Below are 27,980 nucleotides of genomic sequence, written 5' to 3' on the forward strand. Positions count from 1 at the left end.
GAAAGGCGCGCGAGGTTCGAAGGCGGCGCTGGGCGCGCGCGCGCGCCGGCCCCGGTCCGGGATGGCGCAGGCCTTGGTGAGAGAGCGCGGCAGCGGCCGCTCTGTGTGTGTCTGTATGTCTGTGTCTGTCTGTCTGTCTGGTTTGTTGTGGGCGGCGGCCGGGCCCATCCATAGCGCAGGGGCGCGGCCCTCGGCGCGCTCCTGAGGGGAGGGACGGGGCCGATCTTCCCCTTCCCCATGAGGAGACCGAGGCTGGCATTGGGGTTCCGCGCTCACTGCGGGTCCGGGCGGTTGGCACGGACATTTGTGGGGCTGGTGTGGCGGGAGCCCCGTTCCCCTGAGCGCACCGGTGTCTGTGCCAGACCCGTGTCCTGTTCCCCTGAGCGCACCGGTGTCTGTGCCAGACCCGTGTCCTGTTCCCCGTTCCCCTCAGGCTGCCGCGGGAGAGCCGACTTCCACGGGAGAGTCAACGCATCAAGAGCAGGACATTTGTGCAGGCACGCTAGAATCGTGCTTGAGTTTTAACATTCTTCATGTGTAGCGCGACACGGACCCAATAATAAATGAACTGGTAAAGGCTCTTTTAGGTCCTTGACAGGAAATTTTAATTTCTTTAGTGCGCAGTGCATTGTGCTGCACTCTGCTGTGAAGGGAAGGGGGTTTAATGTCCGAGTGCCGGATTGACTGCGCAGTGTGCTTCAGTATAGTTTCTGAAGTAGTGGCTTTTGGTCACTTGTTTTCCCTGTATCTTCCTTCTGCCGCTTTAAACCGATGTTGAAAATTTGCAGTGAAATCTATCCGTATAGCGTTTGTTTATTTTTGATACCGGAAGTAATAGTCAAAGGGGAATCGCAATGAAATGCAAAATACTGTCATTATGGCAAACTTCACAAAAACGTGTAGAATTCTCTTGTGTTAGGATTAGATACTGTCCACGTTGCTAAATATTCTAAATTTATATGAATTAGGCAGAGGTTATAATTGTTTTTCAGATAAACATTTACATTTTTTTGTGATATTTTCCTGTCACATTTGTGAAGAACTGCACTCTGCTTTGCTGTTGAATTTTTCTTGCCCTTCATTCCCATTTTATCCTCTACAGCCATTACTGGTTCCCAGGTCAGCAGCTTTATTTGATTACACAGAGAACGTGCTGCTGCTTGAATTATTACTGCTCTAGTTGTGGTAAATGGCTGGAGTCCTGTCTGCTGTTCGAATGACTGGTTGTACTTGGGTTTCAAATGTATGAAGAGGCACTGTGGCACTCTAAGAAAAACAGTGCTGCAGTAACTCCCACTGTCCCACTACTTCAGGATGTCTCAAGAATCCTCGAGATCTGCTTGCTTGTTTTCCTGTCAAGTGTCATGCTTAGTAAAAATTGATTCTTATTTCTTCACAGAATCGTTTAAAAAAAGACTACAGAGCAAGATTCTGCCACGGAGGAGGGTAATTTGCATTTAAAAACTTATTCTTAGATTCTGGAAAACTTACCTTGATTTTTATCTTAGAGCTAAATGTCAAAACTACTTGATGTACCTTATTAAACTGATCATGTGATGTTTCCCAAATTTCTTGTATTTCTTAGTGGTAAGAGGAGCAAGCTCTGTGAGGGGACAAGGCTCTGAGGTGTCCCTTTGCTGAGGCAGCAGGTTGTGGTGCAGCTGTACCTAAGGTACCCCTGACTGGGCTGCCTGTGTGGGGAAGCAGTGATCTGTGCAAACATGTTGCCTTTTAAGGAGTAGGAAAATTAAACCCAGGCATAGTTCCAGCATATTTGGACCTTGCTGGTAAATGTTAGAGATGTGCTGTGATGTTCTTTACATGTGTGTTAGGAGTCTGTGAAGTTTTTGTTGCTGAAATTCATTTCTGGAAATGCATTTCGTGAGCTTACCAAATGTACACAATTAGTTGTTTTTAAAGGTATATCATGATCATTGTGGGAGTAAAACTCCATGGCTTTTCTATTATTTTGGTTTTGATCAACATTGTCTGGCTGATGAATCACTCACTTCTGCCCTTTCCATTTGTGCTGGTTTGAAATAATAATCCAGCCAGCTGAGCTGGTCACTTGCTTATGGATAGAATACCTCAGGCCTGGTTCCAGCTGCATCACTGTGCAGGCAACATAGCTCCAGGTCTGGTTTATAAAAAATTACATGTTCAAGTGAGACTCTAGTCAGCCTAAAGCTCATTTACCTCAGGGCTGTTGCAGTAGTTGCATGTTTTCTTTAATGTAGAGAGAATTCTTCATTCTTATTATAATCTGTAGCAGTGAGGCTTTTTTTCCTGGAATTCCTACTTAGACAAATTTCTTTGCAGATATCAATGCATGGAAATGGTAGGTAAAAATGTATTAAAGTCTGAACTTGAAGAAATAATAACCTAAAACATTTAGAAGTAAAACTTTGCTATGTTAATATTTGAGATGAGAGCATTTGGCAGTTTTGATTGAAAATATTTTTCTCTCTTCATTCTAGAAATAAGATTGATCTACAGCCAGGTCAAAACGTACTGAAAGTCATACAGGATTGTTTTGAAAGTAAGCTCTTATTTGGTGTTTTGCTTGATTTGCTGATAAAAGAAAATAATTATTTTCTTCCTTGTGTTATATTGAGTGGTAAGTACATAGAAATAAAAAATAGGGATAAAATAGATAGAAATAGTTCTCAGGTTTTTTAAGAACAGTCCCTTCTCAGCTTTTTAAAACTGTCTTAGCTGTCCTATAATCTCTTTCTCAAGCATCTAATTCCTTTCTTGTTTGGATTTACATCACCTTAGTGAACCTTAGAACTTGTTCAAATAAATAAAACCTGGACAATTCCAAGATTCCCATATTTACTGCTTTTTTTCTTCATAGGTTGCAGCAGTGATCTTACAATAAACTCTCCAGATAGCTCAACCTTTGTTTTGAAAAATGAGAAGAGGACTTCAATCGAGAGACAAAGGGTGAGTTCTGTCAGTGCCATAGTGTAGCACTGCATACAGGTTCACGTGGGTACAAGTTCAATTCTGTAGCATTTGCTTGTGTATGAGCACTGTAAAAGTATCCAGGCTACAATTTAATGATCTATGACAGTTATTGAAAATGTGCATTTTTTCTTAGTTTGTTGTGCTCTAATAGTAAATATTCTAAAAGTAGAATTATTTAATAGATTTTTTCCTTGGGTTTTTACTAATGAAAGCTTCTTCAGCTTTTTGTCCAGGATAGTTAAATTTCTCATGGTCTGAGGCTGAAGCACGCTGCCTTATTACTGGTGCTGGGTATGGCTGTCTTGGACTCCACTGGAGCTGGTTGCAGTCACTTTGCCAAATATATGGGCACAGTTCTTAGCTATCAGATGGGCAGTAAAATTTAAAGGGGATTCATGTAGAAAAGCAGCTGGATAACTCCTGATAGCTATCTTAACTATACAGTAACTTCATACAATAACTTCATAGGTCTGTAACTCTGTTGATGAGTGGAAACAAGGTGAAGGCCTTGTTAATGTGCTGCCTGAGAGGATGATGCCAATAATCTAGAATGTATATTTAGTTTTAATATGTTGATTTTTCTTTTTTAAGTAGGATATTCTATTAATGGTAGGGTTTAGAAGAGGCAACCTTATAATGGTGTTTGTTTAATTTAGTCTGATGTTAGAATATAATCTCAAATCAATTCTTGCTAAACATCAGCTTGTCTTAGTAAAGGGTAATTAAACAGTTTAAATGAATTTACTCTAATAACAATAATAAGTAGTTTACGTCGAGGTTAGCCAGAGGTCTGGTTCAAGCTGCATATAGATTTTTACTGTACACACTGTTTTACCTGTTGTTTGAAATTTACAGTTAGAGTTTTGCACCATAGAAAGTTGAAGTGTTTAGGTGAAATACAACTGTGATTTGAATGAGTATGAATTAAGGGAAGAACATGAGACATCTTGAAGTAGTGGGACAGTGGGAGTTACTGCAGCACTGTTTTTCTTAGAATGCCACAGTGTGAATTATATTAATGTTCTACAGAAATGTGTATTCCTGTTAAAATACTGTTGCTTTATCAAATATTTTACCTCATCTCATTATTTGTTACCAACTATGACAGCCCAAGGCAGGGTCAGCCAGCTCTGTGAAAAGAGCCCGTGAGTCTGCAGAACCCTCACCTGCATCACTACTAAAACCAGTCAGCAGCAGAGGTTGGTCACACTATTACTGAATTAAGGTTTTTAGAGTAACTATTACTTGGGATTTTGCAAGGTTTTAAGTAAAAGAATGAAACCTGTTCTATGTATATGGCAGGACTGTCATGTGAATCATACCTGAAGGCTGCAACACCTGATTGTATAGCTACTCCTAAAAAGACAGAGTCTCCTGTGTCTAAAAGTGAAAAGAAAAATACTTTAAAAGGTGTTGAAGCACCATGCCAGTGTCCAGCTGTGCCTTTGAACCCTGAGGATAATCGTGGGGCTGTTGGATCACCTCTTCCTGTGGAGGAAGTGAAAAGTTCTCCTGCAGTTAAGTAAGTATAGCTGCACGTCATTGTGGTGTCACATTCCAGGTGTGCCCTCCCCCTCAAGGTAAATTGAGTTTGGATTGTGAACTCATAAAAAATAATTGAAAGCTTTTTAGGAAGTTCTATATCTGGGTATAGAAAGGGCAGAATTATATTTTATTGAATATTCTGGTGATAAGTGTAGTACCCAAGTGAAGGAAGCCTGTCAAAATAAATTTAACTCTTTTTTCCGGGAAAGTGCACCAAAGTATCAGCTTCTCAGATCATCTAGACTTCTTCAGTGAATCTTATTGACAGTGTTGACTTTAAAAGTTAACAAGAATTTGTTAAAGCAGAAATGAGCAGTCATTGTTCCTCTCGGTCTCAATGTACAAATGTTTTATTTGAGGTAAAATAGCTTCAGTTGTGATTATTATCTCCTTGTTGGAAGAATTGAAGCTGAACTGCAGCATTGGCCAGTGTCCTGGCCACAGTTCTGCTTTCCTGGAGGACTGAATCTCTGGGATAGATCATAAAGATGGATTGACACTGATCCCATTGACTCCCATTGATGGAGTGAGATTGGAAAGACAGTGCATCTACGACTAGGAAACCTGACAATTTCTCAAGCACATCCTCCTAAAATTAGGTATTTGTCTTGCTGAGCAGCCTTTGATCAAGAGTCACATGCTGACTCCATGATGCCTGTGGGCACTTGCTACTATACTGGAAAGCCCTACTGCTCACCTGTTTTGCAGCAAGTTTCCAAAGGGAAGCTCGTTCATAGGAAGTGAGATGCTGTCAGCAGGAACATCTGTTCATCCTCACAATACTTTACTGAGCACTCAGGATTTATGGCAGCATATTTGAATGCTGTTTCTCATTTGTAGATTGCAGTTTGATAAGCGGAGTACACCAGCTGCAGCAAAGAGCCATGGAGAAGTGGAAAATTTGGAAGGACCTCTTCCTGGGGGAGATGAGCAGGTTGTTCCTGTGCGAGGAACAGAACGTGTTACTGCATCATCTGCCCAGACACGGAAGACCTTCTCTTCAGCTGTCTTTGCAGCTGTAGCAACAGGAACATTTGGACAGAGGTTTGTATGGAGCCTTAATATGGAACATATGATGGATGGACTTTATAATAATTCTTTTGAGGAACATTCTGTACTGTGTCTAGGTGTGGGGAGTTATCACTGGATTTGAAAGACTGAAAGTCAATTTCCCCCCCACCCTGGTTGATAGGAATGTTTTTTCCCTCCATTCTTTAGATACTCAACCTCCATATCACCACCATCACCTCATCCTGTGAAATATCAAGAAATAGAAATAGAAAATGAATGTGAATTTTTAATTGATGAATCGGGTGGTGCATCTTTTACTTCTTGGCTTTCGATACCCACTAAGAAGAAAAAATCAAAAAAGGATGGCTCTGCAGCTCCCATTTCTAAACCTCAGCCCTCTGAAAAGGAGAAGACACAGAATAAGAAAGTCAAGAACAGAAAAGTACAGGGTAAAGTACTTACTAAACAGAAACTGGATCATCCAGGTATTGGAGCTTTTGACTTCAGAGAAAGGCCAGTGTCAGATCCAATCCCTAGTAGTGAAGAAAATGTCCTTACAACTCAAAGCCGAAAGAGTCCTTGTGTGGGTAAGTTATTTAACAGCTCTTCAGACTTGACCTTACAGGTCACATTCCTAGATTATTTTCTGGTGGTTTATGAGAAAATTATAATAAAGTAGATGATAAACATCAATAGATTTCATTTAGCTGTTTCAGTTGTGCAGTTAGATTTGGGTGAGACAGAGAGGCAGTGAGAGTGTCTTCACTTTTTTGCCATATCCTTTGCCTTTCCTCTTAGAACATTAACAATTAAATTAGCAGTGTTGCCTTTTTGTATGAAGAGTCATGGGAAGTAGGTACCCAAAAAGCTTTTGTTCCTCTTGCCATAGAAAGGCAGTTATATTTGGACAGGAGGGGGATTGAGTTTTTTTATTTGTGAAGGGTTTTGTAGCATGAACACTGAAAATTGGAAAGCAGATTGAATGTAACATTTCTGCCCCCTTTTTTTTGTGGACTATAGTTTAGTTATAGCCTTCTTTTAGCCAATGGTGATAAAACTGGTTTTGTGATACCTCTTTTTTTTTTCCCCCCCATTTTGATTCTTTGGGGTTTTTTTGTGCATTCAGATGTTAACGCATGTCTTCAGGCTTAATGGGAAAAGGTATTCAGGTCCAAATATTTTGTGTATTGACAGGAAAAACTAAAAAGGATGCACTTAGACAAGACTCTCCAAACCAGAAAAAGCACACATCCCGAAAACCAGAAGCTGAAGTACCGATGTGGCCTGGATTGGAAACAGAATCATCTGATGAAGAGCAGCGTAAAACAAGTATGCCAAGTGAGGATTTACCTGTGCTCTCATCTGGGCATCAGAAAAAGCAGACTGTGTCACTGAAAAAGTCTCTCAAGTCTTCCAAGAATCTGCAGATGGCTTCTAAAGCTTCTCAGCATTTAGTTAACAAGAAACAAACTGCTAAGCAGAAACTGCCAAAAGTCAAAGTAGCTAAGAGAGAGACAGCAACTTCAAGGAAAAAATTTAAAATATCTGTCCAGAAAAGTAGTAATAAAAAGCTTCAGTTACAAAGAGAAGAGAGTTCTAACAGTGGACCTGGTGAAGAAGAGCTTGAAAGAGAGCCTGTGGAACTGAATGAAGTATGCACCACATCTTTGCATCAGAAATTAGACACTACTGTGATTCAGAAGTTGACTAAGCCCAAAAAGCCTGGAAATGCATTACACACACCAGAGTCACCTGGTGATGCCAATAACAGAACTCCTCTAAAAGCACTCCAGCATCCCGTGGAGAGTGTGAAGAATCCTGGAAAGAAATGCTCTGCCAAGTCTTCAGGGAAGATAGCCAAAAAGATTCCACGTAGAACCAATAAAGCTCTTCTCTCAAGCTCTGAAGGCTCTGAGTCTCAAACAGATTCTGACAGCTCTTCTGTACGGGACACGGCAAGGAAAAAACGGAAGTTACCAGATGTGAAAATAAAAAGTAAAAAAAGAAAACATAACAGACAGCGTGGACCACAGTAAGCTTTTTGTGTGATTCTTTACAAATGTGGTATGTAACTTGGTAGATAATGAAATACATCTTGTCAGCTTCTAAGCAGAGATGGCCCAATTCAAGTACCTGGTAGTTTGAGGCTGGTTAAATAGTTAATAGAGAAACAAGCAGTTTAATCAACATTATTTTCTCAAAGCTTGGTGCCATTCCTACATGAGGAAACTTGTTCTAGTTCAAGTCTTCTTGTGAGACTTGCAGAGCAGATCTAGTTTAACACAACCCCACCGCCCATGGAATAACTTCACTGTCAAGTTGGTTCCTTTTTAAAAATAAATTTAGAAATACAGCATTTAATTCTTCAGCTATATTTATTTTTGTCAATCTAAAGACTAAGTTCAAGTGGTCTAAAACCTGGTTGATAATCACAGGTCTTTGCATTGCTTTTTAATTTTTTTTAATGTCTTTTTTATAGTTTTGTTCAGGACATAAAATTATTGACCTACAGGTTCCTTTCATTAAGTTTATTTAACACAAAATATAACAAGAGTGTTGTTTTCTTTTCTAGGGATTCCTTTGTAGCAGAGAGGGCTGTGAGTTGCCAAAGGTAATTTCCTGAGTTGTCTGAAACACGTTACTTTAATCCTACTTCTGGCCCATGGAGACGCCCTGAGAGTGGGCAGCTGGTACAGCTGCTGTGTGCTGTGCCCTGCTGGTGAAACACTGAGTAGAACAGCATTGTGATTCCTGCTTCAGGGCTTTAAATACTGTGCTAATACAGTTAATAAACTAATACAATTTTTCTTCCTGTCATGAATAGGGGGTCATAATAAGCTTATTGCCTTTGGGGATTTCTTTCCTTTGAGGCTTGCTTCCACATTAGTGTGTGATTTTTGAACCGGAGGATCAGTGCTCCTAGAACTAATGACAGTTGCACTAATAAAATTGATGTCAAGTAGGGTATAGAGCTCAATCTACAATCCAAACTCTTTGTGCATGTACTTAGGCATGTATCTTCCCCTTTTGTGAGATGGAAACTTAATAACGAAGCAAACAGGAGTGGCAGTCTGTGAATTTATTAAATTCTTATGCAGTCATTGTACTGAAAATATTGGGGACTTTATTTCTAAGGAGAACTTACTGCAGACTGACTTGGAGAGATTTGCAGTGTAGATTTGCTAACCTAGGTAGTTGAAATGCACCTTTTGGAGTTGAGGTAGATAACAGCTGAACTTCATTGGCACAGTAAAAGCAATGAAGCACAGCCTCAGATGAGGGAAGAAGGAAGGTCGAGGGTGCTGATTCTAAGGCTGTAGAAGTTCTGTGACAAGTGGCTTGATTGCTTGAGAATCTCTGTTGGAGTTATATGTATAAATTGTTGCCATTTATGGGGAGGATTTTATGACAGGCTACATTTTATTTTCCTGTCCTTTCCTTAGAGTATGCAAAACAACTCTTTAAAGGTCTTTTAATTATAAATTATCTTTTATAATTATGGTATATAGAAAATTGTAAGGTCATGCTGCATGGTGAGAAGGTCTGTTCTGGAATGGAGAAAAAAGTTTAGGAAACCTCTTCAGAGAGGAGGTGTGAACACTAATGGTCTGCCTGATGACTGAGAAGGGGAGGAGTTCATGAACTTCTGAGCTATGATTTTTAAGGAGTAGTCATTTGCTTCAGTGTGTAATTGGTATAGACTTGTTTAAAAGCAAAATAGAACCCAGCCCACATGATCTGGTAAAAACTTTAATTTGCTATTCTTGGTAGTGCTGTAATGTTCCTTTGACATGTTCAAGCAGGTGTATATTTTTTCCTTTGCAGTGGGCCTGTTCTAGAAGATGGACTTGATTCCAGCACTAAGTGTCCTGAGCAGGATGATATATCTTCAGGTAATGTTTGAACTTTGTAATTCCTTGCATTTTATGTATAAGCTTCTTATAAACTGTGACTGACAGTTCAGTAATTTCTGTTGTATTCAGCTTGTGCAGGAGAAGAAATGCAGATTTTATTGGCTGTGGTTGCATTTCTATCCAAGTGTGTGGTACAGCTTGCCAGCTTTATCTGGTTAGCTTTGGGAGAACGTAGCCCTCTGTGTTTTGGCATCATGCATACCAGGATAAAGTTATTCTTTCTAAAATACTTGGAACAAAATTTTCAGGCTCAGTTTGTACCAGTTTGATGTGTTCCCATGTGATGGTCCTGTATGCAGACACTTCAGGTAAACCTGAGCCAAATTACAGCATTGATGGAGTCATGGCCTGTTCCCCAAAGAATACTTTGGTTTGGTGTTTTTTTCAAGGAGGGGTTATTTGTTTTGTTTGGTTTTTTTTGTTTCTTTTTTTTTTTTTTTTTGTTTGTTTGCTTTGTTGTGTTAGTTTTTTTTTTGTTTGTTTTTTTGTTAGTTGTTTGGTTTGGTTTTGTGTTTGGGGGCTTTTGCGTGGGGAGGATTATTATTATTTGTTTGGTTTCAGTTTTAAATTTCACTGCACAAGTTCCACATGTTGTTGTAATGAACATGAGCCCTGGAGATACAAAGTCTTTTCCTTAGTGCTTCAGAGCCAGATGTGGATGTCACTAGTCCATGCAATGCTTTTTTCAGATACCTACTTTTGTGTGTGTTCTGGTAAAAAATTTGTTCTGAAGTTAGGTTTCAGTGATATAAATCTGAATGACCTTGCATTATGATCAGTAAAATTATGTGTATAGTTTATAATTTGTCAATGTTCACTTTATCAAGAGGGATAGGTCTGAGGAGTATTTACTTGAATGTATAGTTTTCAAGTAATTTTTAAGTTTACTCTGTTTAAAACTAATTACAGATACTGTTTATCTATACTGGATTTAATATATTTTTATAGCAAAAGTGGTTGGTGGAAGCACTATCCTTGGGACTTCTGTATGTGTTACTTTTGGTTGCTTCTAGTTGGCATATTGAATGAAAGTCAGGAATAATAAATGCCTTTGGGGTTTTTGAATGTGTTTTCAGATAATTCTGAAGACTTGAATTACAAATTAAGACATCTGTTGTCAGATGAAAGAGCAAAGCATAAAATAGGTAAGAGTATTTTAAAATATAATGTAAGTGTGTAAATGCAAGTGCATTTTCAACTTGATTTAAATGTTACTGAAGGAGACACAGACACCTAGAAATGGGTTCCTCTGTTCATAAGTATTTACAGATAGGGTTTGTTATTTCTTCAGGCCTTCAGCCCTTCTCTTAATTTGAAAGTTATTTTTTAAAACTCCTAGTGTTTCTCTTTTTGTTGCTCCATTCAACAATTGTCTTTTTAACTGCCACACTTTGGTTTTTCATGGTATTGTGTTAAGCAAACTTTCAGATCTGACCATCCAGGAGCCACTCTGGCAGTCACACTCCCACCACCACAGACTTGAAGTCCTGGGACTGAAACCCCTTTACAGTGGGTGGCTCCAGTGCCCTGACAGGTGCCCCATTTGACTCTGTACACAGCCAGATTTCCTTCCTGGCTTGCATTTGAGTTTCTCATGGCAGAGTCTCAGACCTCTGGTTCCTTTAAGTAATTTTATAGTGTAGCAACAGAATAACAGCTTAAACTGGAGCCAAGGACTGTCTGGGCTTTTGTACCCTCACATTCTGTGTGCTCAACAGTCCGGGGTGCTGCTGGTCCTTCCAGCTGAGTGCTCAGCTCCTGCTGTGTCCCTGAGTGTCTGGTCACTGGGCTGGGCCACAGGTCCCCGTGCCCTTTGTGGTTCGGAGGGTCAGCATCAGCTCATGGCCTCTTGCCTGAGGCTCTCCTGCAGAGCTCCATCTCTGGCTGGCACTGCAGCTCCACACCCAGCTGTGTGCACTGAATATATTCCTAAAAAACTGAGTCAGCACAAACTCTTACTGTACAGTGAGAACAGTAAGAGTTTGAATTGGTTTTGTGCAGTAAAACTGAGGGTGCAAATAACCTGCCTTCTGTGGTGGTCTGAGTCTGGATAGGATGGAACAATGGTCATGCAGTCAGCTGTAGTCCCATGCTTGTCTGTTTACATTATGGGTGTTTTTTAATTGGCTTCATTATTATTTTCTGCACGACACTTTAGTTGTCTACCTTCAAAAACTGTTTCAGCAACTGTTTCATATTTACCATTTTAAAATATTTAAATATTCTTGATTAATTTGCTTTGAGATATTAAGGGGCTTTTACTCTTCTTACAAACAATAAAATATCATACTTTATTCATATATGGCAGCTTACACAAATTCCAAGTTGAGACTGTGTGATTAGTACATCTGAAGATAAATATCTGACAAATCCTGGAAATGTATGGTTTCTTTTTGCAAAAGTGCTGCTCTTCTGGACCCTGGAAACAGGACTTCTGAATGTGGAAGAGAAGGATGTACTTAGGCAGTCTCTGTTACCCTCCCCATAACTGAGGCAGTGCCTTTTCATGGTTGCTAATGAAATCCCCCAGATTGAGGCAAGATTCTTAGTCTTTGTCGAGAACTTTGTCTTCACAGATGTAGCATGTTTGCTGTCCTTGAGCTTGAGCTCCTAATGTCTGTGTATCAGTGTTTCACTAAGATATATAGAATGAAATCTAATGTCGAGTCAGGGTGGTGATTGTTTAAGAAAAAGGAGGGTGAAATACTGATTTATGCGAAAGAAGGCATTTGGTAATACTTGAATCCTATTTTCTTGTCATGATAGCAATGTGATAAAAATATCAGCTGGGAAGGGCTGACCCCCTTGTGGTACAGAACAAGAGGAAAGAATACTTAATATTTTCTGTCTCTGAATTTTCCTTTCATACTTAATGACTTCATCCTTGAAATCAGTCATGCCTTCCAACACACCTAATGTTCGTCGGACAAAAAGGATACGGCTGAAGCCTCTGGAATACTGGAGAGGCGAGCGCGTAAACTATACTATGAAGCCTTCAGGTATTAGTTTCAAAATACCAACATTTGCTTCCTTCTGACAAAGCAGAATAGAAAAATCTGACTTGATCTTGTGCTGTGCAAGCCTTGAGATGCTTACTATTGGGTAACTTTTTAAAAAAGATTATTTGGTCTCCAGTTACTTAGTCATCTCTCCATGTAGTTTTCTTCTCTTCTGACACTCCTGTGTCAGCTGAAAATAATCTCAGCAGAGCATGTTAAGTACTTTTCCTTCACTGTTGAGGGAAGAACAGAACAGTTGCTCTGTACTAGTGGGTTTTTTATGTCAGAGATTGTGTGTGATACTGGAAAAAGAGACAATCCACTGGATCATTCATTGGAGCATTTCTTTTTGTGTAAGGATTGTGTTCAAGAGCAGATACTATAACATTTTATAGTCTCAGTGTTAAATACCCTAAGTGAGAAAATATATCTTGTTCTCAGTAATTTTTTAGTGACAATTCAGCCTAGTTTAGTCCTTTCCTAATTAATTAGTTCACTCAAAAGAGTATTTTTTTGTGTCTGTAAAAGTGATATTTTATCTTAAAAAATTATTTGCATGTGATGGCTTTCTGAAGTGTTCTTTGACTGAATTTGATAAAATAATTTTCAAAATGTCTCAAGTTGCATTGCACTCCAAAGTACTTAATGTTAAAAAGTTTTTTGGTTGTTCTGGCTTTCTAAAGTGATCTGAAAAGTCTGAGCATCAAGGAAGTCTATTCTCAGTTGAAATGCTGATTGGTTGTGCAAGTTTGCATTCTTTTAGATTTACTGTGAGTTAGTGGACTTTGTTTAACTTCCTTTTGTTTCAGGAGGGCTTGTGATTAGTGGACTTGTGCATCCAGAAACAGAATCTCCCAGGAAGAGTAAAAGGAGGAAGGATTGTCCCAAGCAGAAAAGAGATAAAACAGGTAGGAACAAAGACTTTTTTTCCTTTGGATACTTTAAAAAGTCTCTTTAATCAAATGCTCTACTGCTCTAAGATTTTTCTCCCGTAAACACTCAGTTCTCTCTCTGGGTGAAAATAATTTTATACCATAATTTATTAATGTGATCTGATGAGGAAAAACCTGCTCCTACTGGATCTATAGCCATGCTGTACATTGTTGTAGTAAAATTGTTCACTTTTCAGCGTAAGAAAGGAAAAAGTGTTAGACATACCCAGAAGTGCTGTTGTGCCTTTAAAGCAGGGGCTGAAGAGACTAAACTGTACTCATTCTGTGTTCAGATTATGATGCTAGTGGGCATGGTTAAGGTATAAAAACTTGTAGCTATTTTGCTGAAGCCTGTAATACATCTAAAAATGCAGCAGAGAGTGTTAGTAGGGCTTCAAGCTATTGTAGTTTAAATACAAAACCACATTACAGTAGGTGGAGAGCTTTAAGAAGAGTGCATAAAATGATTAAAAGTGGGCAATTAAGTGATGTTTAAGCAAACCTAGGCTCTCTGGCCAGTATATAATAAACATGTAAGTAGTGCTCAGAAAAGAGTGTCAAAGTCCAAAAGCCAAATTATTTTTGCTATGCTCTCTGGAAGGTATAGAAGGAAGACAGTGAGAGCTGGGTTATTCAGCAAAATAAGGTGACCATTCTCACTGTGTGCTTCCTGCCCAGAATATTATGCATAAAAGTATTTATGTCATTTCAAGGCAAGAACCAGATACATTAAACGGAGAGTTAATAGCTCTACATAAAGTGTGGGAGCTCCAGGTTAGAGGTGGAAAGTATTCAACTGAATATATTATATTGAGTATATTATTGTGGCATTTTGAGGAATGGAAGGAGTACCTACTTTGGGCCACTGATGGGAGACAGGACCCTGGTATAGATCAATATTTGGTCTAAGTACAGTTTATATTGTAATATAAATCACTTGCAGCCCATGAGATCCTGAGCTGGTAGTGACTGTTCATATTGTATCTTACAAGAACTATTGGTTGCTTCAAGTGCCTTTGAACTGTCTTCCAGAAGTGATTGATTTCCTGTGTGGCAGACATTCATTCTCAGAGATAGTCTTTCACTTACATCCTTGGGTCTTAGTGATGCATGTAAGGCCTGTCAGCCAAGTAGAATTTCTAGCACAAATTCTTAAATATTACTGATACAAAAAAATTCTGTTTTTATAGCTATAGCATTGTACCTGTTGCTGCTGCTTTTTATAGAGAGATGGTTGTGTTGGAACAAAGCTATTCAAACACAGTAACTTTCTTCCTCCCCCTGATAGTTTTACTGTAAGAGTATTTAAGCTGCCATGAGTGCCTACAAAGTGCTATAGCTTGCCTTTAGCATGCTTCTTCTGTCTGTGTTTAAAGAAATTTCCTGTGCACTGTAGAGCTAAAATTGTCTGCTTAAAAGAATTCTGCAGGAGAGCTTTGGGATATTTATTCTGCCGTGAACATTCTAAAGCATCCCTGTTCTGTTTGAAAAGCATAGTGTTGTCATCAGTTCTTAGGATATTTCTTTCTCTGGAAAAGTCCTTTTTATTATAGCAATAGTTCTCAGATTTACAACTTAGAGTGAGATTCCCATAGTGTTATTTCTTTAGAACAGGAAAATTGGACATGTGCTTATCTTTGAACACTTTCTCTCTTAAGTCCCCTGATGCCTATCAACAATACATTGAGCAAAACCACCTGTTCTTCACTCTTCATCATGTATTTCATATTCTCTCAGCATCTGTTGCTAGAAAAACACATCTCTCAAAACATAGAGTTTAGTTTTGAATAAATACTGTTGTTAATAGCATAGGAAAAATAGGTGGCATTTCCCCAGAAAATTCCTTAGGATTTAGAGAGTGTTCATCTATAACACACAGAAATTATTTCAATGAAAAAGATATTTTCAAAGAATTGTTATGAATGTTTTTCTTTATTTGAAGGAAGAGTGTTCATTCTATTTAGTCACTTATTAAAGGAAATTTCTTTACTTAATGTGTAACATTGGAATTGTGGAAAAGTTGTGGTTAAATTATTAACTTCTTGAAATCTATATTGATTTCTTTTTTGGTCTTGTTTTGGTTTCTTTGTATCCTCAGATAGAGGAGAGATACCTGCAAGTTTGGACCACAGCCTAGCTGATGCATCTGAGCCAGTCCTTGTACTGGACCCAGTAACAAATAATGAAGTGCATCTAGGTGAGTTGATGGGTGGGACCAAGGGACTTCCTGAATTATGTAGACTTATGAGAACAAAAAATGTTCATGCCACATTGTGCATAAAAAGGTGAGGATCTGAAATACTCATTTCTCTTCTGGAGAAGGTTCTGAGGGAGACATAAGAAGTGTCATAATTTTTCAGCTAAATGTTGAGTCTGGCTTTTGGAGGTGTTGCACTGAAACAATATGTATTGCACTGAGCTTGTAACAAGACTAATTATGTAGTAGCATTAATGCTAATCTCCTGGACATTTTTTGTAGATTGTATAAACACTGCAGGCAATCAAACTTACTTCTTCAAAGATGAAGCAGTAGAAATACACAAAAATTTGAATACGTCTCTTTTTGCAACTGGTAGATTGATTCTGCAACCATATAAAGAAAAGGGACACCAGTTTGTCGACACAGATACAATAGTAAGTGTGCTTTTAAAAAGTTTTATGAAATGGACTTTGTAAACAGAAGATCTGTTGGGGTGGTTGGAAATAACATATGAGGTTGAGAGGTCTGCCCTGCCCCCAAAACAAATGAACATTAATGAATTTTTTACTGAAGGATCTTTGCATGCATATTGCCCTGCTTTGCTTTGTATTAAATCTGTATGTCCATCTGCTTCTACTTTGTAAATCTTGCAGACAGATAGAAATATCAGAAAAATAAAACTGGACCCCATCCCCCTTTTGAACATCTTGTTTTTCATCAGTATGGGGAAAAGAGATTGCAGCTCTGCTGGCTGATTTGGGTTTTTATCTTTGTTATGTGTGTACAAGTGTTTTCTTGGATATCTTCTTTAAATGGTGCTAACCTTAGAACCCTTTGGCTTCCATTAAGGCTTTCCATATTATCCATGGCAAAGTTATTGTGACATTACATAACACATCGTATTGCCTGACTGCAGGGGACTGCTTCTATGTTCCAGCAGGTGAGTGTGTGTTTGTTGGGAGGTGCAGGAGCCTACATCAGCATGCTAGGAATCAAATCCAAACAGAATGACTGAATAGACAGTGGCACACTGCGGGGTGAAATGGAATATGACAAAACACTGGACGTGGGTTGATCATGTAATGGTTGAATGCAGAGATACACATACCTCTTGTGGCCTCAAAGTTTTGATGACACTACCAACTTCTAAGAGTAAATTTCTCTTGGTTTTCTGGTTCTGTCACTAGCTGTAGTGTTGAGGAAACATCACAGACAGCCGAATGTTACTCATAATTAATATAATTGTTTCTGTCACCATATGCTTGCTGCTCTTTTCCTATGTAAAATTATGAAAATCCATTTGGATCAGTTCACCATTTTGTGCTTTGTGCTTCTCATATATAGAAGGTTCAGCTATCTTGTTGAATAGGTTGTAACTTCATATGTTTTCTTGAGAATTTAAAGACCTGATTTTGTCCTTCTGATATAAAAGTGGCATGAATTCCATATGGGAGGGTGTTCATCAGTGGCTTAAGACACTAGTCTGGAGATTTATAGTAGTGTTAAAGCAGGCTGTACATGAAACTATAGAGAGCTTTTGTACAGCTTTCTTGTGAAGAGGTTTATCTTCAGAAAATGAGGAATTAGCCCATTTTTTCCCTGTTAACTTTTCAGCAGAGTGTCCTGACTGAACAGTCATTGCTCAGTTAATGCTTGGTGCTTTGAAGCTGTTTTTTGGTGTTACAGTCTTAAAAGTCTAGTGGGTCTGCTGAGACAATTTTGTCATTTGCTTTTTGGGAAAGCAGATTATATAAAATGCTGAAAGTTTTGTATGACCATTAAGATCTACACTTCATTCTTCCCTGCTTCCTGATGGCTGCTCTCAGTATGGCTGGATGGGCAATGCAATGGTGGTGGCAGGTGATCTCTGTAATTCACTGTGTGGCCATATGTGAATGTGAGGATGTTGTTCATTCCCAGTGTTCAGGGCCTATTAGATAATTCTGTTTTGTGGTCAGGTTAGCGTGCAAAACTCAAGTCAAGATCTGCAGATAAGTTTCCATGTACAGTTTTTATTGATATTTTCTGTAGGAATAAATTGAAGTAAATTCAGTCACCTTAAAGTTTTATTGTGGGTTTTGAGAGCTGAGAGTTCATGCCTGTTACGTTCTTCTCAGTAAAAATCTTCTAAGCACAGATGAAAGTAAATGACATTAGGTGTATTCCTTGTCATCTCTTTGAAATGCACTGACCTGCCTGTAAGAGTGGCATCCTAGATTAAGAGCTAATATACCTTCTGTTAAAATATATTAAATGGAATTATACTTGGCTGACTTAAAAAAGGAGAGGACTTAAAAAAATTGCCAGTGGATGCTAAGGAAAATTTACTCTGTTTTTCTTTGTAGGAAATGGATATAACATACGAAATCTTCTAAATGAAGAAAGTGTTCTTCTCTTCACACAACTCAAAGACAGGTGAAGAACTTTCTGCAAAGAAGTTTGCTTAAACACTTGTCAAATTTTTGTATGTTCTGAAGTCCTTTTTACATACAAAAGTGTTTGAGTGGGCCCACCCTAACATTACAAATGAATACAGAGCAGCTGAAATCAAGATAAGAAGAGTTGAGGGAAAAAACACAGAAGAAGAAGAAGTTGTTTGCTGTCAAACTGAAATGGCATACTGAAGGGCCTCGCTCTGAATCAGTTACTGTTCTTGTGCCATCCAGTGACAGAAAGATAAAAGTATGAAATGTGTGGGTGTATTTGTTGTTCCAAATTGTATCAATATGCCTAATCTCCCTAAAGATGCTTAGCACTTGAAAAAACGTTGGCATGCTCAGCTAACATCTGATAGATAGTCTTAACGACTGCCTGGTACAACCTGCTTAGAATAATCTCTGTTTAAATGACAAACCTGCTGTTTGCATTCCAGTAATTGTTGTCTAGGAGATGGGCTGCTGCAAGGCTGCTGTGCTGGGGTCCAGCTGCCTTCTCATATGTTAACGACAGGCAACCCTTCCTTGTCTGGCAGCTGGATGATTAGTGCCTCCAATCTGAATAGGAAAATAGGAGCTCTTAAGTAGGAGCTTATCAGTTGTGTCTTTTGTGTGGAAGCTATGGCCTGATTAGCTCTGAACATTGTTGATAGCTTTATTTTGTGTAACAGTGATAGGTCATTGCCAAATGTATTACTCTAATATCTCCTTTTGATTTGCTTGCTGTGTTCCTGGATAATAATGAGGACCTTTGGGAAAGCTGTAATTATACTGTATACTCCAGAAGCCAAGTCTAGACAGCAGATGGTATACATAGCATTTGTCTCCCAAGCTCTTCGAGGTTCCTTCTGGCTGAAGATAAGGATAAACTACAGCTCTTCTCATATACTGCTTTCTCTCTCTGGTCATTGCTATCCTTGAAGAGAAGGAGATAAGGAAAATTGAATTGGAATTGTGAACTCTTAAGGACTTGAGGATTGAGCACTAACCTTGTAACCAGTCTTGGCCATGATCTTTATGCTAAATCTAGAGTATACATTAAAGTAGGAAAGAGGAATTGGCTTTCAGCTCTCAGCTAATTTCCTGTGTCAGTGAAAGGTCTTGGACACCAAGATTATCATGCCTCTGTGAAAGATCCTTTGGATTGGGGAATTTGAGCTAATACTTTGTTATTCTCTTTGAAGCTCCTATGGTTAGTGCATAAGTAGACTGACAGTGGAAATACTTGGTAGAAGTTGTGTGCTTTCTTTTCATTCATGGCTAAGTCACATGTAGCTCTGAGAAGATGAAACAGGAGCGTGCCTGTCTTGAAACAAACTATTTACTGTCAGAGTTCAGACTACACAGAAAGTCCTTTTTTTCCAGTGCTTTTTTTCAACTTTTGTAAGCAGTTTAAGAGTTAAAAAAGAAAAAAGTCATTTAGTCACTAGTTATAAATTTGATGTTGGCAGCTTTTCTAAATTTTGGGCTTGGGTTGGTCTCTTCAAGGTCAGCAAGATTCAAATAATGTCCTTCCTGTGCTGGAGCCATACCAGCTACCAGATGGGCACACATGCTGTCTCACTGCTTGAGGGGATCCCACCCACTAAACCGTTTAGTTTTTAAGTCTTTCAGCTCCTCAGGCCTACAGAGATCTGGAACTTTGCCACTTGGAAAAAAGTACAGGGCTAGGATTAAACCTAAGACTCTGCTTCTAACCCAAGCAGGTCTCCCAGCAGTCAGGCCATGGATGTGATGGTCTCTGATCCCAGCAGCAAACTGGCTCCAGTTAAAAATGAGAACAAGAAAACTTCTCAGTTGTGTTAATAGCCAGGGAGTTCTGAACAAAAGTGCCCTGCAGATTCTTTTCTGTGTTACCTGTCTGCAGTTTGGGTAGCAGAAGGATGGATACTTAAGGGGTTAGTGTAGGTAACTTATGTGTATGGACTTCAGGGCTTGTGGTCCTGAAGGAGAGTGTGGGTGGATGCTGTGGCAGAGCTCAGCAGGCTGTTGCTTTCCAGGGATGTGTTTTCATTTGGTGGGCTGGGATGAGAAGTGATGACAATGTCGTATCAGGCACAGATGTGTCTTTGCCCCCTGCAACTTGGCAGCAAGATCATGGAGGGTTTTCTTTTGAGTCAAGAGAAATAGTTCTTCAGGATGCTTTCTAAGGCAGATTTAATGTGTGCAGACCGTTTCCTGACACAGGCTGGAAAGTGCAGGTGTTCAAATGCAGGTTTCAGGTTAGCATGCCTGTTTGTGTTTTCCTAATTCTATGGCTGGGATGTCAAGGCGAACAGGGCAGATTTGGTAAAGTATGTCACTTTTTAGGCTGGATGGTTTTGTTGCTCTCTGGCTGGTTGGTTTCTTGAGACAAGTGTCCTGTGTAGTTTGCAGAGAACATTTTGTAGCTGGACTACATCTGAATATGATTGTGGTTTGCTTTTTTTAAGAAGCAATATCAAATTTGTCAAGGGATGTTCTCGGGAATACTGCTCTGGTATAGCGACAGTTCTATTATTTGTCAGTAGATGGGGCTTCAAGCACAGCTCTTAGTCCTTTGTTGGCCTCTGTGCTCAGGAGGATCTGGTTTTTGAAAGGCAGGAAGAGCAGTGTGTTAGAGGTGGAGATAAATTTAGTTGAATTCTCTTGCAAAGAGATGTAAATCAGTTGCCATTCACAGTAGGACTTAACTGCTGAAGGTTACTAAGTTCATTCAGTTACATGGATGTTGTACTTGTTGCAGCCACTTGCGCAAAATTGTTCTTTAAAACATTAGTACACAGCAGGACCTGGGTTGTTCACTGTTGGTCTGGATTGCATTTCAATTTTTTTTCTTCAACTTGGCACTTGTTAGAAATTTGCTGCTGTGTCATTAGCCTAAATATAGTGTGAGGAGGTGCAGGAGAATCTTCTGAGTGCCAGGACTCCTATGGCTGCTGAGTTCTGCAGTGTGTCAATTAATAATCAGTTGCTAGTCAGAAGCAGCAGCTGATGTTTCACCTCTGCCTGGTCTCATTTTGGTTCCTGCTTCCTACATTTTTGTGTACAGCAGCCCAAATGGGATATTGCAAAAAAATAAGTCTTTTCTGAAATGTGACGAGTTAGTTCTTCCTGCAAACATGTGATTCTTTTTGCCAGCCTCTTTTCTGCTCTGCTGAGTAATCTCACTTCCACTGACTACTGTGGTTTCACCAGGTGTTTGTGGAGCTAGGCTGAAGTTGGTTAACCAGTGTTACCTGTTGTGGAGTCAAGTTGGGATCTTTGTCTTGAAGGAGACAAAATGTGAGATACACTTTCTGTTCCTGGAGGATACATGCTGATATCCTAGTGGGTATCCCTGTTTTTCAGTATTTTAATTCATTGCTTTCTATCAGCAGTAATTGAGAGAGCTGGAAACAAAAGCCAAGTCACATATTTCAGCTTTATGTTAATAGGTTCATGTATTCCATAGCAGGTACTATGGTAACATCCAGGGGCTTCTTTTAAGAGGCTTAACTGAGAAGTCATGCCACAATAAAAAGCCACAGCTTTGAAGGCTGTGGCTCCCTTCAAAAAAATTACAAGTTAGTAGGTTCTTTTGCAAATATATCTTTTTGTAGTTTTATTTGTTTGGAAAGCTGTTCCTGTTTTTTTAAAGAAAGCTTTTTGAAGCTTAAATTAGCAGAAGAGTGATTGCAGAACAGTCAGATGTGTATGCACATCCATATTTGTACAGTTCTGTAAATCTAAAATAGGAGATTGTGAGCTGAGTAATTACAGACAAAACAAACTGTTGAGGCACATGTACAGCTTCTTCTATTTTGCAAGTGCACAACTAAATTGTTTATCTGCAGATGATTTTAAATTAACATTTGGGGAATGCAATAGACTTAAAGAGCTATTTCCTCATTTCATAACAGTTGAAAAGGCGTTTCAGCATGAGGGAATATTTCTTGTATTTCTACTGTTGTATAGACTCTGCATGATGTCTTTTGTAATACAGGATTTACTTTAAGTGGTGATTGATTGCAGGTGATACATCTAGCTGAAGAGCATGGGCCATGCCTCTTTAATGCTATTGACAGCTGTTGTAACTGAATATCTTAGTTCTTCCAAGCTGGTACATTTCCTTGGCAGAATCCTGTCACTTCACAGATGTTCACAAATACAGTCAGAAGAAATCTCAAAGGCAAACCTTTTGGGTTGCATGGATGAGCTTCAGTTAGGATTTGACAACCGAAGTGAGTCCTATGGTCCAGTTCTAAGATGAAAACATGGTTGATTATCAGTCAGAACAGCGGGCTGCAGATCATTAGGAAACAAATATCTTAAAAGTTTTGTCTGCAGAGCTGCTCTGTGTTTTTAAGCCCACTCATAAAGCTCCTGTTCTAATCTGCTTCATTTGAGCTTCTGTGCCCCAGGAAAGGTACAGCACAAAGGGTTGTAAAACCACAGGTACTTTGCACTCCTTCTGCAGTCCTGTTTGGAGCACAAGAGCAACAGTGATTGAAACCAGGAGCTGGAAGAAACAAAATGTTTACTTTGTCAGCTTGACTGTTGAGATGCAAGTTTAAAATGTTACAGAAATTAATATCTAGAATAAGATTTTTATTTCTCTTTGCAGCTTGATGAGTAAGGACTTTTAAATTTGAAAACTGAAGAATTCCAGTACTCTTGACAAATATTTAGGAAGTTTATTAAATGAGTATGATAGCTGTTAACACACTTTATTTCATTTAGCTTATTAAATTTTTTCACTGTGATGGTGTTTAAAGGTGCCTTTTCCTGTGTTTTCAGTAACAGTACCTGAAATGAGAATTGATCAAGATGGCAGATGCATGGTAACCTGTGAGGGTGTCTTCTGGAGTCAACATGCTGTAAAGAGGGAGGGGAGAGGAGTGATAGGAGAGGTGTGAAGAGCTCTATGTTAGTGCTCAGAGGTGTTACAGACTTATTGGTCTAGGTTATGCAAAGCATTTTCAGTGAAGCTCAATAACTTTGAAAATATTGATATGGGAAAGGTTTTCTGGTGTTGGTGCCACAAGGACGCAGCTGTCTCTGCTGGTAAACCACACTCCTGGTTTGGGATTCTAATAGTGATCTGATCACCTGCATTTGAGAACATTGTGTCATCTTATCTAAAACTACAGGGTTCAGCTAATGAGCATGATGTATAATCCACCTAAGAAGAGGCCTGAATTGAATGAATTTTACCCTTTCTTTGTGTTAGCAACACTTTTGTGTTGTAGTACAGTGGGGGTAATTACAAGAATTGAAAGTTAATTACAAAAAAGTTCTTTTCAAACACTATCTGGACTTGAAATTTTATTGCTGACAAAGAGGGGGCTCCCCTAGGATGCAGTAGGCTATTCACCGAAGAAACTGAGCACTTCTCCTATATTTCAGTTAGTGCCAAGTGAGCTCTGAGGCTAATTAATCAAAACAAATTCACAATTAAGGCCAGGAAGGAAGACTAATTAAGTAGACAGTTAAGAAAAGTGCTGAAGAAGGGAGCGACCTTAAGGGGAAAGTATGAGACTCCCAGTACTGGCCCATGAAGGACAATTAAGTGATAATTGCAGAGGCCTTTTTACATCTAGCAAATGCTGTCTGCCTTTTATTATGGCTGATTTTCTCAGTAGAAGCAGACATTTGCCTGATGAGCAGCTAAGCTCTACTACACACTTTTAAGGTAATTCACAGGTAAAGCAGAGAGGTTGCGGTAGCTATAAGTTAGAACTCAGCTCCCAAACTTGAACAGTATTTTAGATAGTGAAAAAGCCCCACTGTGTTTTAAAGACAAATTAAATGTTTGCTTTATTTCTTCATTTTGTGGCATACCAAGTCCATGTTAGCATCCTGTTTAGCCTTTCAGACAAATTACACTGAGTGAACTATCAGAATTTAGAATAGCTTCATTTTGTTCAGTTGCTCACCCCATTGAAACTCACAGAATCATTACCTTGTCATGAAATGGCTTCTGCTGCTTTTGACCTTGTATTGGGTTTGTATGGCCAGGTTTTGATAGTGGTGGGGGGTGGTTACTGGGATGGCTTCTGTGGGAAGCCAGTAGCAGCTTCCCTGTGGCAGAGCCAGTGCCGGACTGCTCCAGTGCCAACCTGCCGCTGGCCAAGGCTGAGCCCGCCAGAGTTGGTGGTAACTATGCCATGGTAACATTTAAGAATGAAAAAATGTTACTGTGCAGAAGTAATTATTGCCAGAGAAGAGAGAAGTGAGGATAAGTGAGAGAAACAGCCCTGCCCACACCCAGGTCAGTGCAGAAGGAGCCAGGATGAGATCCAGGTGCTGGAGCTGAGATTCCCCTGCAGCCTGTGACAGTAATGGGTGAGTGATCTCTCCCTGTCCTCATCTCAACCCAGGAGCCTCTCCTTGTATTTCCCCTTGCTGTCCAGCTGAGTAAGGAGAGTGACAGAGCAGCTTTGGTGGGCACCTGGCATCCAGCCAGGGTCAGCCCACAGTCCTGCACTCATGCTGCAGGATGCGTTTGTGGGTTTTGCTGGAAAAAAAAGAGGAGGAACCTACAACACTGGTATTGTTTTAACTGAAAATATTTAACATTTTCTTCTGAAGAACTTTTTAAGTTAGCAAAGCTAGTCTCTGATGAGATGCTGAGGCGTTTAGATGAGGTGCAAACCCCAGATTTCCTGCTTCCCTTCTTGCTTGTTTCCACTGAACTGTGATGGTAATGAAATACAATACCTCTCTTAATTTATTTGATTTAGAATGGGCTATAGATTTGCGTAAATGTTCCCTTTTTATCCCACCTCATATCTGGAACTTGAATTATTGCAGAAATTACAGTGGAGAGGTCACCTCAAGTATATATTGAAATGTTGATAATAATTTCCTTTTTTTTTCGTTAAATTTCATGTTAACACTATGCCACTGTGATGTACTGTGTCTTCATAAGCAAGTTTGCAGTTGTCTTCTTGAAGTATCTGCCCCAAGTTCACTTTCTCCTTTTTTTCTTCCTTCTCTTGGAACTGCAGGATGAGGCATTCACCTGCTGCTGTTTCATCTCAGTTGTTTCATCAAGTTTCAATCTGCTTCTTCATTTTTTGTCTTGCTGCCTAAACTAATTTCCTGCCCTATTTGGATGCATTTTCCTTACCAAAGCTTTCTTTGCTGTCTTTTTGCCACTTGCAAGGATTGAATAATTTTTTAGCTGAGTTCCAGGTGTTTGAATTATTTCAGAGGTGTTCTTGTGCCTGAAGGTTCCTTTGCTACCTCTCCTGCAAGTTTTGTACAGGGCCTGGCATAGCTTCCAATTTTCACCCTCAGAGAGGTGATGCAAAGCTTTCTTTGGCCTCTGTTCTTTGAAGGACTTTTGTGTAGTTTTAATCCCAAGAAGGTTGGCTTAGGATGTCACTGGCAAGGTGTTTGTATTGTCATCATCTGCTGTTTTCCTGGCTGCAGAAGCAGAACTGAGACTGCTTCAGGCCCACTTGCTTGCCCTTGAACCTCGTCCATCTGCTGAGGCTGGCTCTGCAGTGCTGTAAGAATCCATCCTAGCACCGTTCCCCATGGCCAGACTTACCCTGGAGCACCATAGTATTTTGCTGTTTGCTCCTCTTAGAGCACTAATTCAGCGTGCTGGTGACTTCCTTTGCCTTGGCACAATCTTGATGTGTGTCTGCCATCACTTAGGCACCACGCCATACCCTGATTTTGTGTTGGCAGGCTAGTCCAGGCATTCACCTGCTCTTACATCTTTATGCCTCTTGCCAGTGGGAATGCCGCCTGGCACCAGCTGGTTTTGGCACAGAGGTGTGCCCACTGCTGCATGTGTGGGTGTGGATCTCTTATGTGCCCTCTCACACTCTTGCTGCTTGACTTTTCTGGTAAATTCCAAGAGAAAGTAATCTTCCAGGTTTTTAGTGTTTCTGCAGTGTCTAAGGAGCCTAGACTGAAAGAGATGTGTTGGGTGGCCCCTAAGGATCAGCTTCATACATTTCTCTTGGAGATGGGGCTGAGACCTGGCCAAGCACATGTGACATAGCCTTCCATGTGGAACAGTTCTGTCCACAGAGTTCAGATCCCATCATCTCTGTTTTGCCATTCTTAGTGCCCTGGGTGGGAGTGTGTGTTTGCAAAGCACATCAGAGTGTTGGTGTGCACACTAGGCATCCTCATTCTTCTTGCCGTGGTTACTGCAGAGAGGTCAAGAGGTACAGAGAGATCAGGAAACACAGGCTTGTGTGAGTGGAAAGTGCTTATCTGAATCCAGGGCAGCCAGCTCTTGATGGTCATGCTTGAGCAGAAGTGTTGGATCAAATGACTTCCAGAGGTCCCCTCTGCCCTCAGACATCCTGTGAAGTTGCAACCTGCTCTTCTATAAGTTTAGTTCACACTTTTGGTGGGAAGTTGGAACCTATGCTATGGAAGCTGCTCTTCTATAAGTTTAGTTCATGCTTTTCTTGGGAAGACCCTTATTTCTGTACCCCTAAAGTGAAGAGCAGTCTTCCATGTCACACCAGTATTGCCACCAGAGTGTGGGGTGTGCCTGAGCCCCAGCCACTGCCATCCCTCTCTCCACGCTAAAGGACAAAACAGGCACAGTAAGTACAGTCACAAGTGTCAGCTTTAACCTTGCCTTTCTGTCTTTGCTCTAAGGAGTCCCTCTAGGGCAGACACACACCTTGGTTTGATGAGAAGCCCACTGCTCAGGTTGGGTGAATTAGCTACCACTTTTCTGCACATACACCCCAAAACATTTTGCTGTATTTGGATAGTGGCTTATTATTTTCACCTGCAGGTCTTAACAGCATTCTTTATTCTGTGCATGGGCTTTAAACCAGTTGAAAATCTGGCATCCTGCATAGTCCAGGCTATCAAGTGTCTGCTTTTGCCATATAACTCTACATGAGGAGTAGCAGTACTCAGCTGTCACTTGAGGTAGGGAATTGCATCAGTTATTATTCTCTCAGCAAGCATTTTAGTTCCTAGTTATTTTCCCTACTGTCAGCAGCTTTTTGTGACCTTGGAACTGCAGACCAGAGATTGTGAACCATTTGTGTAAACCCAGGTTAAAGGGAATTCAAATACACACAAGATCTTTATAAAAATAACAAGAAACTTACATGCACATTAACTACTGAGGCCTCTTGGTCCTTCACAAGATATAATTTGTGCTTGAAATGGCTTAGGAGAATTCCTGGAGAGCAAGTGTCAGTGCCACAACCAGGTGTGGCTTTGACAGCTCCAGGTTTTGCACAGATGAGCACATTTGTCAGAGACCACTATTAGTGGAATTAAATTAGGCTAATGTGCTCTTTTGAGCATAATTGAAATAATACTAATGTTTTTATTGATTTTCCGCTGGAGTAGGTGAATGTTGTGATGTCCTTGCTGCTGTGAGTACAATTTGCAGTTGTTCCACTTTACTGTCTTGTAACTCCCCAATATTATGGCACAGGTAGGCCTATTTTTAACCGTGTTAATTTGAACTAATTGCTGGGTTTTTTTATAATTTAGAGGAAGAGCAAGAAATGTGTTGATGGACACCTCTTCCCCATAACTTTACCTGCAAATTGAAGATCATCTAATGCAGAGGAGTTCGAAAGAACATTGAACATTTTCATCGGACACCCTAGTTCTGGGGCATATTGTTTCATTGATCTTAAAGATCTTTCTTCAGTGTAAATGGTAAATACATAGTTTGTTATGAATTTTCTTTTGTATCAATAAATATTAAGTAATGCAAATCAGTTTTGATTTCTTTGTTTTTAAATAATTTCAGAATCAGTTTTCTAGCATTCCATGTGGTTTTGAAAATGCAGATAATTGCATGAGTTTGACTTGTAAATATTTGTGCATAAATATGTGTGTTAACTTGAGTGGCTTCAAGGATGTAATGAACTGAAATGTTTCTGTTCTGTTTCTTTGGAGTTGCTGAAACATTCAAAGGGAGTTTGAAAGTAAAATAGTTTTCAAAGTTTTCAAAGGATAGAGTCATATAATCATTAAGGTTGGAAAAGACCTTTAGGACCATT

General features: G+C 39.7%; 1 protein-coding gene across 1 annotated transcript; it reads left to right on the plus strand.

The window, feature by feature from the left end:
• Nucleotides 1-27,761, plus strand: CENPC (centromere protein C). Its single transcript, XM_058025217.1, has 19 exons — nt 1-76; nt 1,400-1,446; nt 2,478-2,539; nt 2,858-2,946; nt 4,079-4,169; nt 4,273-4,492; nt 5,356-5,559; nt 5,734-6,113; nt 6,721-7,558; nt 8,099-8,137; nt 9,352-9,419; nt 10,517-10,585; nt 12,335-12,439; nt 13,249-13,347; nt 15,470-15,568; nt 15,851-16,005; nt 16,421-16,511; nt 17,917-17,986; nt 27,463-27,761. The coding sequence occupies exons 1-19, from the start codon at nt 62-64 to the stop codon at nt 27,503-27,505; spliced, it is 2,784 nt and encodes a 927-aa protein (XP_057881200.1). The 5' UTR covers nt 1-61; the 3' UTR covers nt 27,506-27,761.
• The last annotated feature ends 219 nt before the right edge of the window (nt 27,762-27,980 follow it).

The sequence above is a fragment of the Melospiza georgiana genome, chromosome 5 (assembly GCF_028018845.1).
Source record: "Melospiza georgiana isolate bMelGeo1 chromosome 5, bMelGeo1.pri, whole genome shotgun sequence".
NCBI lineage: Eukaryota > Metazoa > Chordata > Aves > Passeriformes > Passerellidae > Melospiza > Melospiza georgiana.